The sequence below is a fragment of the Amblyomma mixtum genome, chromosome 1 (genome assembly GCF_055824585.1).
Source record: "Amblyomma mixtum isolate Tamu chromosome 1, ASM5582458v1, whole genome shotgun sequence".
Classification (NCBI taxonomy): Eukaryota; Metazoa; Arthropoda; class Arachnida; order Ixodida; family Ixodidae; genus Amblyomma; species Amblyomma mixtum.
The window spans coordinates 210,876,098-210,897,208 of record NC_143012.1 but is presented as its reverse complement, the minus strand read 5'-3'; the positions used below and the strand labels follow the sequence as shown (position 1 = coordinate 210,897,208).

Here is a 21,111-nt window from a genome sequence, read left to right as displayed (position 1 = left end):
AGATGTCTTTTTATACTTACTATAAGATCTGTACACGTCCCAAATAGACGTTGCTAAGTCATAAGTCATACAGAAGTTTGCGGGGATACAGTGGCCGCAAATGGCAAAGGACAGGGTTAATTGGAAAGACATGGGAGAGGCCTTTGCCCTGCAGTGGGTGTAGTATGGATGATGATGATGATGATGATGACTATTGGAATAGAAATAGAAAGGTTCTTTAAGTGCCTCCGATAATTTTAGTTGCTCTTCTAATGGGAAGATCTTAGTGATACCCGGGAATACACAACCTGAGTTAGGTTGACATTATCTCAGCTCTGGCACTCGAATATATGAAAGACAGCATGGATTTCAGGCATATCAACTTTGCTAAATCGATAGCTTTTAAATCTGTCTCGGCTGTTGACAACACCTAATGTAGCGCATCTGCGGTGTGCAGTTATAATAACCTGCGTTATTTTATAGTGATACAGTGGGCATGATCCTCAGCATATCATTTTCAACCCGTGGAGATTACAAACATTCATATTTTCACCGCGATATTTCCATTGAACCTTTCTTGCGTGTTGGCAGAAATCGATATTTTAATTAAGCAGCCGATGTATTAAGGTGGTGTGGAATTCCACCGAGCTATGGCAACCTTTCTTGTCGTGATTGTTTTCTCAATACAGGTCGAAAGCGAATGAATTTCATGCGTGTTCTTTTTCATTTTTCCTGCTTTTTAAACATGGCGGAAGTATTGCACAATTCTGTCTTGATGCAATGAACGAAAGAAATGAGGAGTAACTTATCTAGTAATAACAATGTTACTATGTCATCTCGAAGATTCAATTAGAGCGAACTATGGCGTTTGGGTTACAAGTGTTGCATCACCACACAAACAGAACTGCCTGGACCACGCAGAGCCGATTCAATTACCTCGAGCATGTCCTTCTCTCTCTCCCTTCCGGCATTCTATTTTTTGTTCATTTTTTCTGCGTCTTCGATTACATTTTGTATTTTTCAATTATATTTCTTCGAGGAGTGAAAAGGGAGAATGCGATAGCAGCTCGGGAATGCCACTCGAGGTGCTCGAGCACTCGAGAGTGCTCAGCAAAGCAAAAGCTCAATTTCTTTTTTTTTATTATGCTATTCCAAAAAAAAAATTGATCAATCACGGCGCTCAACAGCGCACGGATTTAAACGGAGCTTCAAGAGTTAATGAACATAATCAAAACAGATATCCTCGCCAGTGCTCCACATTGGTAGGGACGTAGCTTAATCGGTGATGCGTTTTAACTTTATGTGGACTAAAGTCTCAAAGCCATCGTAAAAAATTCTATAACAAACTGTACTCAATAATTTTAAAAAGCTTTAATCAAACAAAGAATACTGAGAGGTCACGGTATATAGTGCAAAGAATAATGGCCAACCATCCTAAAAACGTTACTCTTCTTAGATCCAGTATCGGGACCCGTGCGACTATACACCCAATTCATTTATGTCACATTGTTGTAAAAGTCAGAGCTGATCAAAAGGAACCTCTCACATAACTTCTTCCCCAGGCAGACCCACTGCGGTTAACTCTTGGACCGATTGTGGTCCCGAGAATTAATTTGCAGCACCGCCTTGCCCGCTAACTTTAGCACCAAGTGCCTAGGATCCTCTAACCTTAAGCGCCAACATTGGACACTACTAGCCACTGCAAATGTGAAGCAGGTCTCCTCTTCGATGACGTCATATGTGCCCTCCATGGCCTCCTTATTTCACACAGATCTCTCGCTCCTCCCCAGAAGCGCGTTGTGTCTGCGCGACCTCCCTTTCCATACTCTCGTCTCTCCTGCACATTGATTCCTCTTCCGTCTCTGGCCATTCCCTGCATTCCTTGCCCCATCCTATGCAAATCTCATCAGACGCTGTTTGCAATGCTGTGAGTTGCTGATACTCGCAAAAAAAAAAAGAGAACAAAGTTTATTTTTGAGGAAAGAAACGGGTAGCACAAGCCGAAGAACGGCACGACAAGAGGATTCGTGCCGTCGTCGTTCTTATGTGGTCGCATTTGGCGCTTTTTCTAAGATGACATTCCTTCAAATAACCCAGGTTGGCACATTTCTAAAGTACTTAGTTAAGGTGGACGGAGTCATTTAAATTGTTTTTCAACAGTCGCTTGTAGAGGAGTTGTAAAACAACCTAAAAACTTCTATTAAGTTATCGATTATTTTATACTTGCCTTCATTTCTCCCACGAACGCCCATATTTCTTAAAATCTACTCTATGCAGAGTGTTGAAATTTTGTAAGAGAGTAGCAATGAACGTTTTGCAAGAGAGTAGCACTGCAAATTTCTGCAGTGCAAATTTTGCAAATTTTTGGAAAACGTTTTTTAAGAGAGTAGGAATGAACGTTTTGCACTACTGCTACCGAAATTATGTCGTTCCAAAAAATTCATTGTTTTTTCCATGTCGGTGCAATAAAATTTCAACCATAATTTTTTCTTTGTGAAAAAAAAATAAGAATTATCTTAAGGGGTTGATTCTGGTAACATTTGTATACCAACCCGCATAAACCAAAATAAAGCATCAGAAAACCCATTCATTCTTGAAAACATTACTTCACTGAACAGCCCTAGTTACCAAAATAGACTAAGAACCAGGCTAAATTCCAATCCGAGACTGAAGGATGTTATTCTGATGAAAAAATTTGGAGCAATAATTTTTTGCAAGCATTCGAAACTAAGTGACGACGTCAAGACGCACCCACTGTTACGGTGGACGTGACGACGAAAAAAGACCAAAAATAATCTTGGAAATCGCGAATACCCAATTGTAATGCATCTTCTGTAAGATGAGGAACTTCTCTACCTCAAAATCGTGAAATTTTAAACTCGAATTTTTTTAAAATACAGTCTAACCTCCGATTAGGATCACGCAGCGAGCTTCGCGTGCTGATTTTTAAGTTGTATTTTTTATCGAGCGCAGCTTCCATGTATTCATTGTTTCATGACTTCATTGAGAGTATCGAGTGGCCATTACAGTGTGTCACGAGAAGTTGTTCCTTACTCTAACCTTCAGCCCTCTTTTTTTCTTCCACAGCTTGGGCGCTGAGCCCGCAGCTAAATGGTGGTCGTGGCCCGACCATCGTTCTGGAGCCGCCTGCTGTCGTGGAGTTCTTGAGTGACACGGGTGCCATCCTCCCCTGCTCCGCCCAGGGACAACCGGCGCCCAGCATCCGGTGGGAGAAAGAGGATGGTAGCGCCGCCACCACGGTAAGAGAGGAGCTGGTTGTAGAACCGAAGCTCAGCTGCGCTTAAAGACGTACAGTACGGTCCACTGTTAAGGGGAACATGCGATCGCATGGCCTCCGCGCTTTGCGGCGCGCTGCCGACGAGAACTTGTGGGCATTGTCGGCACAAGACGCATGTGCAGTAAGCACAGTTGCTGGTCTTTCCACGCATGCGCCTCATGCCACATATTCTCGCCGCATCTAGGCAGCAGGGCTGCGTGAACTGCGGAGGCCACGCGATCGCATGTTCCCTTTAACAATGGACCGTACTGTATGTTCAGATGTTCTGGGCACAAAGGCATTCACGCAAACCGAGATAATTCTGCGGATCGCGACAAAGCATGCACTTTTGAGATTAATGTTCTTATTTCTCATTGTCTACCAAGGGTCTTACAACACTTATTTCGCCTCGTTCCTTTCTAACAGAGCACACAAAACATGCTGAAACCCTGTCTTTCAAGCCAGAATATTAATTTTGTGTTGATAGAGATAAGCGGCGGAAAAAAAGGTGATACTTTCAACCCATCCAAACAGTAAACAGGTTCTCTATCCTCCTCGTCTTCATGCAAGTAAATCTGTATAATTTCCTTCTGCTACCACCAAGAAAGAAAATAACATAAGTCCTACGTTTTGACATAACAACTCGGTAAAGGGATTAAAAGTCAAAAAAGGGTTTCAAAGTTTTTTATTGAGTACGGAGTTTAAAATACTCCTTTATGTTGCGTAATTAAAATAGAAGTTGCCTCGCCAGAGGTCCTCTAAAGAATCACCGTGGTCAATGAATGATCAGCGCGTAATATCTACATAATGCATTTAGTAACTTTTCAGCCACTGAGCGTTCCATATTAACTTACAGTATGAAAGCTCCGCACCTTCGGATCAATTAAAATGGGTGTCGTTTTCGTACCGCTGCTCCTTTAGAAAAGCACCATCCAGGCGTTCTAAATCCGAAAAATTCTCGGCGAGAGTTCTGAACAACACGCGGCTGCCGGTGGAATGCACAGTGCGCTAATATGCTGGAAGTTTGCGCGGCTCTCCTTGATCTTGCTCTTCACGGGGGATTTCTCGCGCCTCATTCAGATCCCAGATCAAGTAACTAAACAGTATAAGCACCAAGCAGAGTTTTGATTTAAGTAGAATGTCCGTTTTGCCTTATGTTTTTGTGTTCTATAACATTCTAATTCAAACATTTGCGCTTTTTCTTTGAAAATTTAGGTATTTATTAGCAGCTTCTTAAGAGATAACATTCAGGCAAATTGCGGACGTTTATGTACGATATTTTGGTTATATAAAATTCTGTAATTCAGCTAATTAGTTAACTGATTGGGGGGTTGTACATTGTACTATATTTGTGTTTGGTCTCCAAATTTTAGCCTGTTCATGAGAATGCGCAGTATTTGTGGTGATGACTTCAGAGGAGGTCGGCACGTGTTAAGTGGTTCAGTCAGTGACAATCCACAATCCAATGGCAATCTATATTTTTTTTTTGCCGCAGATCCCCGGATTGCGGGAGACACGCTCGGATGGATCCCTGGTGCTTCCGTCATTTGTTCCTTCCCAGTTCCGGCCGGAAGTGCACTCGACCACGTACCGCTGCGTGGCGGCTAACAGCGTGGGCCTGGTCAAGAGCCGACTCGCACACGTCCGAGGAGGTGAGTGTGCTGAAAAGAACTATAACGAGAACGACAACAGCTTCTCCCCAAGAGCTAGCGCATAAAACTCGAACGCCTATGCTAATGGAAAATTGAGCGCCCCTCCGCGGCGTGGGACATAACGATATAAAGCGTTCACCACAGTGAGGCCTTAACTACAAGTTAAGACCTGATTGAATTTAGGGGAAGTTTTGCTTTCTCGAGGTAAGCACAAATAGCCGGCTGGAAGCTGCCGCCTACTTTGAAGCTATACCTTCACTACTGTACCTTGGGCTTAAATCGCGGACCGTGTAAAATTAACCTTCAGCTGAGACAGCGGTCAAACCATCAAAAAGAGAAAAAGAAATTGAATCAATTTCCATGACTGGGAGTCGAACCGGCCGCTGCGCGAACAGATCTCCTTTCAGGGCCGCTCATCGAGCCCACTAGGATATCTCCTTTTTTTTTATTGACCACTAGGCTATCGCCGCAGCCAACACGCCTCGTGTTGAACTGCACCACACTGTCGCGCTGTGCATTGGAGAGCGTCGTATTCATCAGCTTCCATCTGCTCCGTCCCGCGACACTGCCTGCTAACCGTCGTCTTCTACGTAGCACAAATCCGTGCTTTCGCTCCCAGTCGAATGTAGTAAAGCCTCTGGAATTTTTTTTATCTTCATTCTGGATTCAGTGTCCTCTGTCAAAATTGAAGCTGTTAAAATTACTGACGCCAATCAGAACCTAAATTTGGGCGCCTGACATGTATTTGATAAAGACAGCCTACATAGAGTTCCGCTCGCCATAACTTTTTTATTTATTCGGCTCAGTGCCGCTCAAACTAATGGTGTGCTTAATGAAAAAGATTGAGTAAAATCACGTCAGGTTCCATACTGCACAATACCCGCTAGTTTCTCCAATCGCAGGCTCAAGCAAATTGCGTCAAATCCATTTCAGTTTCTTTATCTCTTTCTGCAGCTGTCGGTAGGGAGACAAAGAGAGGTTATTGAGAATAAAGAACACGCAGATAAAAATGTCTTGATAAATGGCACCAAGAAAAGAAGCAACAAAAATGCTGCATTCAAAAATTGCCTGGCCTCGGTGATATACAACTGAAAGCAGGACCTGATGCGCGACTTTTTTTTTTCATGAAGGTTACGAACCAGTGCCCCTTCCTTCTTTCCCCTCCTCTTTCTTCTTTGTCCTTGTACCATTCCGGTCTTCCGTAACCGTCATGCAATGCACGTATCCACAAAAAGCCAACCAATGAGCAATCATCTCATTATCAAAGGTGAAATCACCATCATCATCATCACCGTAAGCTTGACTACGCCCACTTCAGGACAATGACCTCTCCCATGCCCCTCCAATTAAGGCTGCATTTTGCCAGATACGGCCGCCGTATCACCGCAAATTTCTTAATCTCAACCGCCCACCTAAATCTGTGCCGCCTCCTGCTACGCCTGCCACCTCTTGGAATCCACTCCGTTACCTTTAAGGACCAGTGGTTAACTGCACTGCACATTCCATGCCCTACCCAAGCCTATTTTTTGGTCTTGATTTCAATAAGGATGTCATTTACTCGATTTTGTTCCCTTACTCACTCTGCGCGCTTACGGCCTGTTAACATTAAACTTGTCATTTTTATTTCCGTCGCTCGCTGCTTTGTCCTTAACTTCAGCTCAACCCTTTTCGTTAGCCATCACGTTTCTAACCCATAAGTGAGTACCGGTAAAATACAGCTATTTTACACTTTTATAACAAAATCTTTCTTCCGAGTGAGTGTATACACCACCGTGTCTTTTTTGAATAACTAGAGGAAGAAATTTTATGTCAGGCTAAATAATTTACGCCATTTACCGCTGCCCAACTCGACTAATTAACAAAAATAGTCAGGGAAGGAGTAATGCAGGGGAAAGAGTAGGCCCGTGCTGTAATTGATGCCAACTTCATGCATCGTTAGACGAGTAGGTAAAGCATAATCACCTTTCCGCTCTGTTTTAGTGGTAGCTTTTTAGCACATTCACAGTACGCAGTAATAATAGTTTTGGGCATGACAGGGTATTATTTCCTATTATCGCCACATTCACGCAATTACCGCAAATCGCGGCGAACCCGATGCCGAAAGTCACGCATAACATAGGCTGAAGCTTCCAAAACTTTCGGTCGCAATGATACCAGGGTTAGCGGCGGCGATTCCCTATTGACACCACCAGGAAGCGGCGGCGCCGAGACTACGTGCGTGAGAGCGGGAGGGTGGCAGCTCGTTTGCGCTGTAAAGGCAGCGTATCTGTGCTATCCAACTTCTGGCTACACAATTAACAGGCGTCTGCGAGAGTCCTTATCGCCATTTAACAGTCTGTGTTGCAGACCGATCGTTATGTGAGTTGGAATGCGCACACAGCACTACTAGCGGGTCAACACCAATCCCGCTCAACGTACCAAGCCCCCTCTCACACAGAGGAATCCATGCACTCTGAAAGTATTTTTCTTCGGCCGGGAACTGTCCTAGAAAACACTGCTCTTATCCAGCAGTGCATTGCATCCTACCATCTACTGTAGGTAAGGGGATTGGTTACATTTTCTTGATTATGGTGGTAAAATCTTTCGAGTAGAAAAGCTTGGTTACACATGCCACTCTTCCCTGTGGTAAATTAGGAAATTTGAGGAAAAGCTGCAATTTACCAAAAAAGATTTTTGCGCCAAGACAACACACCCAAGAAAGAAGACAACACGGGCGCCCGTGTTGCCTTTCTTGTGTGTGTTGTCTTGTCTAAAAAATCTTTTTTTTGCATGTATGATCACCAACTAGCACAGTAGTTAGCTCTTCTAGAGCAGCAATTTAGTGGAGGCATCAATTTGTTTATGCTGTTTGCTTTGAACTCTCTGGGATAGCCTACCGACACCGAAAAAGGGAATCTTTTTCTCAAAGGGCAATTCGCTGAAATGGTAACGAAGAGTTTCGGGTAGATAGCGCGGCGGACAGATATTCTAAAGGGAGGTGACGGGCACACGATGTGTTTTTTTATGTTCGCGCTACCTTGAAAGAGTGTGACCCAGCTGTTTATCACTTAAAGAAGCCTACATTGGGATTGTAATATATAGTTACAGATATGCTCTACGCGTAACAACAGTTGTAAAGCAATGAAATTGTAATTATTGAGATCGTAATCTTGGGATAAAATATGGTTCCTCCTAGTGTCGGAAGTATATTATAGGAAGTATATTATTATTTTCTGTGAGCCTGGGTCCTGACTCGGGAGCACTTCCATGATCGGATATAATCATTGCCTATTATGGGGCAGGAAGGAAATTCGACAAAGAAGACTGTGCCGTAGAAAATGTATCTGGTTCCGCAAGATCAAGCGCAGATTATTTTCGCAAATTGTCAGCAATAGTAATCGACGTCATCATAAAAATCTGAATTTTTAGAGCTCCTGGAAAACTATGACCTATACCAGACTAGCTTGCGTCGGATTTACCGCGCTTTTGCGCAAGCCGCGTCTACATTACTTCTGCAAATAACGTATTGTCCAAAGAAGATTACTGTGCATTCAAGAGCGCTATCATCTTGCTAAATACGCATCACTGTTTTTAATGCTGTCCTAAAAGTAGGTAAAGGTACTGCTAGGCTTAATTTCGAAATGCGCTGAAAAAGTCACATAGGCTGACAGAAAATAAGCTAAAACCAGACTTGTGACGCTTTCTCGAAGGCTATTATAAAGCTAGATGTGTGAGTGTTTTCGTGTACTGAAAAATGCCCGCAACTACTTCCACCCCTGCCTCGCGTTCAGAAAGATTGAGGAATCTGCTTTCTTTCTGGATTATGGCTGTATTGGTGAAGTATTGGGCCATAGAACACACAATATTTCAGTTGATTTATCATTTATAATCTGTATGTAAAGCCGAAATATCGACAGGTGCGATCTCTGAAGGATGCCTTTTATAGTGAGCTGTTTACACAGCTTGCACTACCGTCAGTAACACTCATATATCACCATCTCTCATACATCCCATCGTTCCTGCATAGCATGCTGTTTCAGAAAAAGATTAGGTTCCTTCTACACAGAGATTGATCTCTAATCTTGTGGACTTATTAGGCTCGCCGTCGTGATAGGCTTTATCCTACCTGCATTAAAGGTGGTGTTGCAACGCTTGGAGCAGCTTTAACAAGCAGAACAGACGGTGGGCAGAGGCATGCTTCGATCAGACGCTCCCTCTTTGGTATCAGTCCTATTCAGAAGTGGACGTGCAATGACAAGCAACCGCATTGCTTTTGAAGTAAGCATTCGTTTTCTGTGTGCAGAGTTCGTTAGGGTCACAATGCTGACAGCTTGGTTGGAAATAACTTCAACCACTTTATAATACGAACGACGGAGTGTCCTAGACGTGTATGCACAGCGTTTGCCACTTTTGCCAAGATCTCTGCTTTCTGATATCAACTGAGGGGTGGGTGTATGCTGAAAGTTTCGATATGGTATTTATGATTAAGGAATATTATGGTATTTACACTTGCACATCTACACAAAACATTGCAAAAAATTAGCGTGGGTGAAAAACAATGCATTTCTGAGCTTAGCTTAGAAAAAAAGATCATATTGCTTGTGCTTATCATGTGTTTTGGCCGCCATATTTTGCATCAAAGTCTTGATCTGTCGACAAGCTATAAATGTCGCCTCAGGGAATTGCAGCTGGAGAATTGCGATGCGCATGAGCTTACGCGAAAAGAAATGAAAAAAAAACCAGGAAAATAACAAAAATAACGTCAGTAAAGTGGAAAGTTCCCCAACAATGCACAGTCTAGTATCCCTTTGTTTTACAGAGACAGCTGTCTAAGTGCCACTCTGCGATATTGTGCCGTCTTCGCCACACCACCAGACACCTACATCTCTTTATCATACAACATGTACGACCGTCTCATGAAGCTTCAAGGTGGACCACGGCTGCAGGACCCACTTATATACCCTAAGACGCCAACAACTAAAATAACCCAGCACCCCTAACCCTTAACCCCCACACGTTTTCTGCATTTTGGCCCGGCTACCACAACACTCCCAACGACGGAATATGACACCAGCAATATCTCTCTATCCGTAGACATGGATTATGGGTTCATGAGCGACCATGCGTGAAACGTACCCCTACTTTACACCCGTACACCCGCAGCACACACCCGTAGCCAGAGTTACCAAACACTTGGACTCGCATCAGCCTTTCGCGGCCTGTTATCGTTCGCTGGAACCCTCATTTGCCACAAAATCTCCGGTTACTCGTCCTAATATCGCTGGCAGTGTTAGTTCATGCCGCACTCTAAAACCCCGGACTGCTCACTGTACGCTGCTACGCAAACACTGTAAACCCCGCACTCGCATTTTCATGGGGTGGCCGCTCATTGCGCGCATTGCGTCTACACACCTACCCCGTCATCCTTACCCAGAGCTGCTAAGCACACCGACTGGCACCAGCATTTCTCAACATCCGCTCTTTTCTTCCTCGCTCCTTTGTTAACTGTGCCTATTTCAACTAGCGCTTGCCTTATATGGCTGAATTAATAACCGTATGTGCACGCTTAGCCTAAACCCCTATCATAAACATCATCAGCCTGACTACAGCCTCTGCAGAGCGAAGGCCTCTCCTATATCTCTCCAACTAACCCTATCCTATCACCGCAAACTTCACAATGACATCCGCCCACCTATTTTTATGCTGTGTCCTGCTACACGTGCCTCCTCTTGGAATCTCTTTCACCCTAATCATACACCCACAAACCACACACCAACCCACCAAGCCCATGTTTGTTTACTGTACCACGCTACTCAGACTCATCAAAAGCACTTCATAAAGCTTACGCGTGGCCCTAATTCAAGTGCAGCGGCATAAAGCAGGACACAGCCCACAACCAGAGTTTCGAATGACATCATCCTTTCGCACCACCCCAGCTTTCACTCAAGCTGCGCCTAGCCTAGAGTCCCACCATATTGGTGGACTGTAGATAGGCTGTGTCTATGTGGGTTCTGAAGTACGAACCATCACAATTGCAATCCAAGTTATATTTCTTCAGACTTCTCCGGTTAGGACCAAAGCTGTTTTCTCGCGCGCAATGTAGAATACCAAAGCTAATCAGATAACTATGCCGTAACAGCATCATTTCTCTGTGAAATGCACGCGGCGCACAGACGGTATCACGGATTGTGCTTACCCCGCCCAGCCATGGTATGATTAGAAAAATTATAGCTTTGTGGGGTGTCTTCGGCGTTCCATTTTCGGCCAAGCATACGTGAGCACGAGTTTGCTTCAGTTGTCCCTAATTATTTTCCAGAAAAGTGGATGGCCAGTAAGAGATCATTCGACGAAATATCAGACGACAGATAAACGAGCAAGTAGAGTTTTTTGTGAAATATTTTGTTATAAGAGACCCGATATAAAAAAAAACAGTCATTTAAGCGAGACAATACGTTATAATGGAAGGTGTAGCAGCGGGCGCGCAAGCCTAAAACTATTTTTCATCCTTCGATCTTTAGAGAGGTTACTTCGGCTCCAAAGCACACATTAAGCCTAAAAGTAAAAATGTTGTGTTACGCGTCAGATCTATAACTAAGCACAAGATACAAAACTCTTTGGTAATTTTTTCTTCGCGTCTACACAGTAGAAGCAAAGAAAGATTAAACATTGTTACGTCGGCAAATCTCTGGGAGGTCTAAGATATCAATATAAGCCAATAAATAGTGTGCCACAGTCAATTACAAAATTTTCTTCTCATCATTTAAGGATGCCTTGCGATTCCGGCTAAAGAGTGCTGTTTTATAATATCCGCAGCCGACCTGCTGTCCGCAGGTTTCGTATAAAAAAATTAATTTAAAGTCATTTTTACGAACTACTGAACCGGATTAATACAGAGACAGAAACAAGCGGGTCCTCTTTTCAGTTTATTTGCTTGTAAAAAAGAAAATGAATTTACTTATACTTGTGCCGCTCATAGTCCATGCCTTCAATGCATTTGTGTTGTAGAGCTACTACACCTATTTAAATTTAGTAGGAAGTAACATTTAATTGCTTTCAGTTTGAAAACCACTACGGCAGGCTGAGCACTATGCTTCTCGTGACCGAAGATAAGCATAGCGCGGGTGAGCTTAATTAGGCGCTCTAGACAAAATGAATATGGTCCTTGAAGTGTAGCCTTAATACTACCTTCTCCTATATCTAGGCAGGTCAAATTGTCTGCTCATGAATGTTCTAAGCTGGAATTTAGCAGGGGTAGTAGATTTTGCTACAGCGCTGATCTTTTACGACGTGAAAGCGGACTTCTTTTTTTTTCAGTTTGATCTTTCCAACGCTAAGGAGCAGTTTGCTGCTAAATATTTTGAATTGTTATGTACTGGTGGATGAACCTGAAAGTTACGCGACCTGTAGGCGCCTTTTTTTTTTTGACGTTATGCACGCTTGCTCTGGAAGCGTCATAATGAACAATAAGAGCCCTCATTATTAGGCGATGACTATGATTATAGGGGCACTACAAGGCGAAAGAGAAGTTGGCCTGTATCAGGAGGATGTCGCGTTAGAGCCATTAAGACACAACTGTCAACAAAGAGAGAGCTTTTAGAATCAACTAAAGGAAAAATAAATCTCAATACAGGTGTCACCAGAACAGATCGATCTCGCGAGTAAAATGGAGGCACTGATAACGATTTTTAGCCTTGGAACTCAGCGGCTTGTCTGCGCCGTCATGCGTTTTTGACACTTGCTTTTCGTTAACGACGCGACTGCCTCGAATGGACTGGAGGCAGGGGGGGGGGAGAGGCTTTCAAGTCTAGTTTCCTCCCCGATTAATACGTTTTTGGTTGCCGCACATATCTCAGCATATGCGGAAAATGCCGGAAAATAAATATTTAATGAGCACAATAAAAGGATAGAGCTGCCCTGCGCCCCTTCAAATGCCCGGTGAAAAGCTTTGATGTCTCTAAATTTTGATAAGCGCACAGCGAAAAGAAAAGATCATTCGTTAGAAGCATGTGCTCGCGAAGGTTATTAAAACAGTGTATTCTGAAGGCACCCTATCCCAAAGTTAAACTAATAGTGCATGTTAGGGCAAAACACGTAAAATATTCTGCTTACTTCAGTTCTATGAAGCCTCTCGTATTGAAATATATTATTTGAATGCCATATTATATGTGTTATTTCAACATCAGAAGCATCAAAAAACTGAATTCGGCAGAATATTTCAGACGTTTTATGCCTGAAAAATTTAGACAGACGGCCGCTATCTATGAAGAAAATTTTAAGTATTTGCTTAACTTTGAGAAGGGCTGTAGGACACTTGTTTCTTCTTGGCGCTTTCGGAGGTCATAAGCATGGTGCGCCCTTTGTGTACTGCAGACAGTCCTGACGAAAGCGTGGCGTGCAAGTGCGCTTTAGGAAAACAGAGACAATCAGATAGTCGATATTTAAGATCAAGGCCAAAATAAAGACCAAAGAATAGTGCAGAAGACGTGGTCTCATTTTCCTAAAATTTTATTTTTTTATTTATTGATACCGCGATCTTTTACAAGACCTTCGCAGGGTGGGCACACAATACATAAATTCTGGAAACAACAAAAACGACCTCAGGAACAAGCAAACAATACAAGAACAATTGATCAACAATTTAAGATCAAGAACACAATTGCAAAAAGTACAAACGAAACACAGAAATGTAGCGGTACGACATTATAAAAAAGTTAGAGGTGGCTTTCAAACCTTTTTAGTGAAGTTTGGGTTACTGCATCATTAGTTAGATTATTCCAGTCTGTAATCGTTCTGGGGAAAAAGGAGTACTTAAAGGTGTTAATTCGTGCGTTTAATGGTGTTACTGTAAAATCATGGCGTTGTCTTGTGTTGTACCCTGAGGAGAACGATATAATATTGGATGTGTCAATATTGTACTGACCTTTGCTTAACTCGAAAGCTTGATTTATGAAGACATCTGCGTGGTGAGTTTTTCATTTTTGTTATTGAGTCAGCATGCCTTTTGGTATACCAAACTGTAGTATCCTACAGATATAGACGCACACCGGATTTCCGAAAGGACTCCAGCACGTTTGCGGGGTAGAGGGGGGGGGGGGGGGGGGGGGGTGCTCGCAAGTCAATTTCGAGCATCCGGATGTCACCCCGTAGCGGACCACGTCGAAGCAGGTGTTTTTACCCGAGGACGTAGAGAGAGCCAATGCTCACACAGAAGCGGAACGGAATGGACAGGATTCGCCAAATAGTGCATGTTACCGTGCCACCTACAACCATGTTACCGCATGGCTGAGGGCCACATGAAGCCGTAGCCTTCGAAGCAAAACCTCTTACTAGCGGGCAAGGCCGCCGCTCAGTCGGAGAAGTAATAACGTGGCACACCGATGGCGTTCGTTCCCAACGGGCAATTCAATTTGAACTTTTCAATTCCTTTATTATGTTCATTTCTTTAGTGCAATGCATGCCATCAGTGTCTGGATTCTTAGCCAAAGTCTAGTTAAGGATCGCTAGGAACAACTGTTTCCACTGAGTATCAAAATAATACATATATACACATGTTGCAGGAATGCAAAACGTACAAGTATTAGCAAATTAGTACAAATGAGAGAAGTGTGCATGGTCCAATGAAAATAAATAGGAATGCCAGAGCAAGAACCGCAGACATTCTACAAAAGAAAGGTACCTTCCTCAAAATTGATTATTCAGTGACATTCTATGAATAGTAAGCCAAAAATCGACAATAGAGAATAAAACAAGAATTAGGCAACTAAGCAATTCACACTGTCTATGCCTCAATTATTTCTCCAAGAAAAAAGCCTACTGTAAAATAGTTGGATTAGACGTAGCCAAGACTGCGTAAGTATTCTTATTCCAGATTTTTGCCCCTTGATACTGAAGGCGACCCGTGCCGTACTCATTGCGAGATGTAGACACCAGAAATTTTCCCTGTGCTCCTGAGCGACTGTTGTAAATGGGGAGGGAAGGAAATCCGAGATGTAGACACCAGAACGTTTCCCTGTGCTCCTGAGCAACTGTTGTAAGTGGGGAGGGAAGGAAATGTGAAGGAAAAGGGGACGCACCGCACAGTACTCTTAGTACGTGTAGTGCAATGGGGAAATCTTGAAACTTTAGGCCTTTGTTTATTTTTTTTGTTTGGCTGACTGTTTGTCTTAAGGCGGTTTTGTGACCGGCTGCTCACCTGCCCACCGTGTCATGCTGGAGCACATTTAATCTTGAGAGACTGCTCGGGAACAGTAACCTGGGTCGCAACCCAACCAAACCAACCCAAGACTCACAAATGGTAACACCTGCCATAGCCCCTGTCTTGTGCCACTGCTCACCTGCCTCGCGGGTGGCTTACTTGCCAAGGTGTAGCCGGTTTGAACCAGGCTAGATCCTGAGGCGCTGATTAGGCGGCACTGGCCCTGAGCGTACCAAGCTAAGCGGAATGAGCAGCAGTAGTTACGTGGTGTATGTGAATCGAATGATGCTTGCAGAGTAGCTAAACGCAAGAAAAAGTTAGGGTGGCAATTAGATGGTAACCTGGTACCACCTACTAGGTCGTGGCTCCGGCCGACAATTGACGTCATGCTAGCGCACATATCCGCATTTGGCCAAATTATGCTAAACGATTCAATTTTTTTTTTTGCTTGCCATAGCCTAATACACTTGTAGGCTCCGTGTTGAAATTTTGGAAAAGGTTATTCCGATATCGCCCAATAAGTATTCAACATAGTAACGAAAGAGGCTAAAGATGAAATGTAAAAAGCTCGTCTTCACAAGTGCAACGTCACATCGGGAAGAAAAAAGCTGCGTTTAAGCATATGCTGTATCAATTTTTGGTGTCGCTTATTATCACTGCTAATGCTCTTATTGAGGCTTAAAGCGTCAACGTAGCATTTAGTTTAGTAGTTAATTCATGCCAGGTCACAATTAGAAACAATCGTTCGAGCCCTCCGTACTTCCTTTTGTTTAATGATTACTAAATATAGGGGATGCCTTTATTGTTGTAGCAAAATTCTGGGGCAAAATTTTCCCGTTAGTCCCCTCTTTCGCTGGTGCTTTCTCACGTCTAGTTCTCTAGGCAGCTGTGATTTCTTTTCTGAAGAGGTTTATCTTGACCGCCACCTTTACCTGTCATCATTCATCTTGACCATCGAAGTAAACAGAAGTATTTTATACTTTCATGTACATTCGTCCCTGTGCTTGTTTTTACTTCGAAGTAAACGGAACTGTGCAGCTTTTGTAAACACGGTGGAACAGTCAGAAACTTTCTTTGCGATATATGTTTGCTGTGATCTTTGCGCACAGCCGCTGCAACCGCCCCTGCTATACGCGCACAATGGCGACAGGCTGGCCGGTATGTGTCTCTGCTGCCAGCCGTAACGAATGGCGCTAAGTCCAAGTAATGGCTCCTGTCCACGGGGCCACGACAGCGTCTATCTGTTGGTTCGGCACCAGGCTCCGGAGAAGGCCGTCTTTCCACTTCAGGCGGTGAAGAATGGATACGACCAGGGTCGGTCGCCATCGCCTAGCACCGAGATCTGCGATCTTCAGCCGTGATAGTGGACGCTGGACCGGAGTGCTAGATGCGTGATTAGCTGGGTTGAAAGAGGGAAAGCAGGAGGAAATGGGAAGGGGGGATCCCGCATTCGATCCGGTGTCTTGATCCCACAGTGCACTAGGGTGATTGTAAGTGGCTCCCAACCAGCCAGTCCACTCAGTGGAGGTGGAAAGGGCAGATCTATTTATTTCTTGTTATGACCTGAGGGAACGAGACCCGAAAACATTGACAGGATTTGGAGATGCCGCACATAGATCGCCTATGGGGAGAGGGTAAGAGAGTGTAAGGGGTGCTGTTGTTGCTCAAAATTTAGTGAAAACCTGAAAGGCTGCAACGCGTTTTAAATACATGTGTTTTTTGTGATGTCAACTCTATCTGAGAAGCAGCCTGAATGTGAAAGGCGGCCGGAACACTATGAGCGACAAATTTCTACACATTGCGAATGCAACCTGCAGCTCGCTAATAACGCAGCATTTTTGTTGGTAGCTACTGACTGGACATCAAAGTGACTCTCATTAGCTGTAAATTTAGTCTTCATTCTGGCTCGCGGAAAGTAGGCTAGTCGAGGTGCGCTAGGATTGAAAATGAGCTCTCTTGTGCGAACCGGGTTGCCTTGATAACAATTATGCACAAGGAAAGCACGTGTCGCTTAAGTCTTTTCACCATGAATATGGTGCATTTCACTTTCCGACCCTTTAGCCGATTCTATATCTACAGTGTTACTCAAGGCTAAGAAAAAACAAAAACAAAATCTACTTTGAAAAGGTAGCTAGCTTTTTATCGACATTTCCATGCCTCATTGTGAATACGAGGAGAGCAGAGTAAGCGCTGATATTTGTAAGCCTCAAAGCAGGGTTTGGGGGATATATGTCAAGTATACAGCCTTCTGTTGTGTTCAGGGTAGTAGTGAAAGTGGGACGTTCGCAAAGCATAAATTATGCAAACGTATATCCACATAAATAAACAGGTACCAACGCTCTAGCGCATCTTATATTTTCACCCAATTATTCCAACCAGATTGATATACCTTAGTAATATTCGCTGAATTAAATTCTCTGAGTATTCAGCGATTCATTCTGTATGTGCTATGTCCGCCGTATAGATTTTCGCTTCAACATTTTTTATATAAATGCTTGTTTGGCATTAATTTCTCAATATTCGCCTTTGAAGGCTGTCTCCAAACGAAATGCTCCTGCTAAGCACAGAGATTTAGCGATGTGCATTAGCGGTTTTGCACTCAAAAGCCTAAGTAGATCTTTGCTATTCGACAGCAACAGGGCCAAGAAAAGCACCAATGCGATGCTTCGAACAATGTTAAAGACTTCGAGCTTAGCGTCAAAAACAATCTTTGTGCATTACGACCGCTTTTTCAAGTGTAATTTTTCTCTACTGTTAGTCCGCACGGATGCAACTTATTATGTGGTTTCCAAAGCGTCCCTCCTTATTGCAGCAGTGCAGAAGCATCGTAAACATTTGATCACCTGGCTGAAAGAAAGATGCTTTCGCATTTCAATAGGGTGCAAGATTTTGTGGAAACTTTAGGACAATTTTCATCCCTGAAAAGGACGGCTAGGTATCCTTTTCATGTTTAAGTCTTTCTAATGCGTACCTCCCATTAAAACTGGCGGTACAACGACGTGCTCGAGCGTTCCGAACAGTTCCATGCGTGGCTGAAACACCTGGGCGGGTTCTCACGTGCGCAGAGCCTCGAGAAACGATCGGCACCGCTGAAACAGAAGCTCGGCATGATTTGTGGCTCCCACAGCGACAGCGAAGATTGAGTTGCGCCCGTCCCGCGATCGTTTATTTCCGCGCGTTTGCGGGAAGCGCTCAAACGTAGTGTTTTGTTTCACCCGCTAGCAGCTCAACTCTTTTCGAGGGATGAGATTTCCGGGGCGTGCTTACACGCGTACGCAACTTCCATGCTCTCTTTACGGCCGCAGGGTTCTTTCTATTTACGCTTTAATCCCATTTTGTTTCGTAAGCATTTGTGTTTCAATTTTTCGGCGTTTGTGGCTATTTTGGGGAGCTGTTGAATAAGCAGAAATACGAAAATTTTTACTTTTGTAATGTTGTGCATCCCATTTCTTGTACATTTTACATGTGTTCAAGAGAAAAACATGACTGGACAAGTGCCACTATTTCATGAAGGATCCAAATCTTAAACTCTTTGAGCTGCATATTAGTCGCACGCCGCAATTCATGCTGGCAGCAATGCACAAAATTTTTCAGGCAGCTTTAGTGCCCGCACGACTTTCTTCTCCTTGTTGACGAAAAGATCATCAGTTTTTGCTGCCTTTTCTCTCAGCACCTTGTTACGAATCACCGACTGGACCTGCTGTCGCTAGCAGGAAAAGAAACAAGGTTATCAACGAATGGTTGTTCTGAGACCAGCGCAGCACATCACAGACATGTATGCAAATATCCCACTCTGACATTGTCATGTTTCTAACTGCAGAATTATCGGCTCCTTCCTAAAACCAGATGGCTCAAATATCTGGCAATATTCAACAATTAGGGCTCCTTTTATTTGTAAAAATTATTGGTACAAAGCGCATTGAAACAGTGTAACTGAATAGCGGTTCACTATTTATTCAATACATTCTACATTTTAAGATGAACGAAGGAGAATGTCAAGCAATATGAGATGCTTTTAAACTTTTTGACTTAGGTGTTTACGTCACAGACGCTCCCCAAAATGAACGTGAGTGCAAAACAGTCCCTGCTTGTCCTGGTTAAATAATATAATTGAAAAAAAAAAATGGTTTAAGGAATAAAGAAGGTAACTCCATCGTACTTTTATTCTTACAAATACTCAGTTCTGGAGCTTTCTACGGCTAGGTTGATATCTCTCCGGCCCCAAAACAGCCATTTCTTGAAGACAATCTTATTAAAAAGAAACGGCTTTTCCACTCCACTCAATTCACACTGGTGACGTCAGGGCCAAAAAAGACTTCACGATCGTAGTTTGGAAGCCAGTGCAAGTGCAGCCTAGCACCACGTATCCGCACGAAAAATAACAGAGTGCTAAATTTTAAAGCACATCAACAGGCAACCCACGCACAGAAACCCCAACAGTATAACATCTCCGCTATAGAAGCGTCCCCAAGCGGGCAGTATTTTTCAATCTAGATGTAGAATATTGTAGGGGAATGAGTTAACAACCGATACGACGCAAAACTGTGCAATCTGTGCAAGCAGGGGGCTTGGAGTTGTCTAGCCATCAGTTCACTAATCATTAAGAAAGGAAAAGCGCAGAACGAGCGTAGGCGAGAAAGGAACATGGCCGGCGCACGTTCACGATTGAATTTTACTTGGAAGTACTCTTAATGCACACCTTCATATCAGCTTAACCAATACCTAAGCGACGTTAAAAACCTACCTTCTTTTCTATACAAGCTGGTAGAAGGATCGCTCACAGAATTATCATATTTCTGGTCTGCCGCACACCTGCCGCACGGAAAGTGCCCGAACTCTCCCAATATTCTGCCCTGATTCTATGCACTTCCAGTCTTCTAGTATGTCTGCTCATGTGGCTACTTGCTTTCTTCTAAAGATAGGACGTTTTTTTCATTGCTGTCCTTTCTCCATAGCTGGGGTTATGCTATGAGCTTAGTTTTTTTTTTTTTTTACAACGAAACAATTGATGCCTAAAAGCGTCCGCGAACAGCACACTCAACACGATGTTGTCCAAATACATGTTTGGCGTCAGCGCAGTAAAGATGCAGCAAGGTAAGGAAACTACTTTTTCTTTGTGCACATGCACGAGGGCATTGAAACGAGCAACTCAATAGGCAGAAATGTTAGATGTTCTTATCCTAGGTTATACATTTTCTGTCGTTGTAGGAGATAGCACACTAATTGCACTTGTAATGTGCTTCCACTACCCTACAACTTCTCTGTATTCTGCTATTGGACAGCACGAGAGATAACAGAGAAGTCGGCTGTGAAAGCAGAAAGTAACTTGCGCATCGCAGCCACCCTTGCTCTGCATACACAGTGCTAGCACGTTAAGAAGCAATGCCACAGGTAAATAGAAACAGGCAGAACGTGGCGCGGACTTCCCCTAAGATTTACAATTCAGGCCCGCCAAATTCATACATAGCAGCGTGGACACGTGTGCACAATATGTAAACAAAAGGTTATCACCGTTACTAGCCATACTAGCGTGTACCGCCTGTTTTCCGGCAGGCAGCAAGTACTTTTCATTGGGCTCTAGAGAATTTTTCGTAGAGAATTTGTCGGTACCTTTTCTCGCGCAGTATGCCTCACATATTCTCGTTTCCAAAAAGCGCGTTACGAAATTGTGCGGTAATGTCTGTTCCCCACCCCCTCCCTGTGTTAGCCACATGACAAGCTCTGCCAACTAGCAGTGCTCGACGCAGAGCGACTTTTACAGCAGTCCGAGCGGCGGCCTGCGCAGATATACCGACCCAGACCGCGCCGATTTCAATGAAGTCGGGTAAATGCAGTGACAGTAAAAGAATCACACATGCATTATGACGGTCTCTTTCTACGAAAAAGCGTGATATCCATGTACACCACGCTCTCGGGGTTGTAAACCTTCTCGCGAGGTTTCCTAAGAAAAGGAATTACGATAAGAATACGATGAGAGTTAGAACGTTAGCCTGTTATTCATTGATGATCACGCTGAGCAAATAGTGGAA

General features: G+C 43.6%; 1 protein-coding gene across 1 annotated transcript in view; it reads left to right on the top strand.

Moving 5' to 3' along the window:
- LOC149370777 (cell adhesion molecule Dscam1-like) overlaps positions 1-21,111 on the top strand; it is a 202,083-nt gene that overhangs the window by 78,794 nt on the left and 102,178 nt on the right. Inside the window, exons 2-3 of the mRNA XM_089578576.1 lie at positions 3,067-3,239; positions 4,752-4,908. Coding sequence (XP_089434702.1) covers positions 3,067-3,239; positions 4,752-4,908 — 330 coding nt within the window. The remainder of the gene's footprint in view (positions 1-3,066; positions 3,240-4,751; positions 4,909-21,111) is intronic.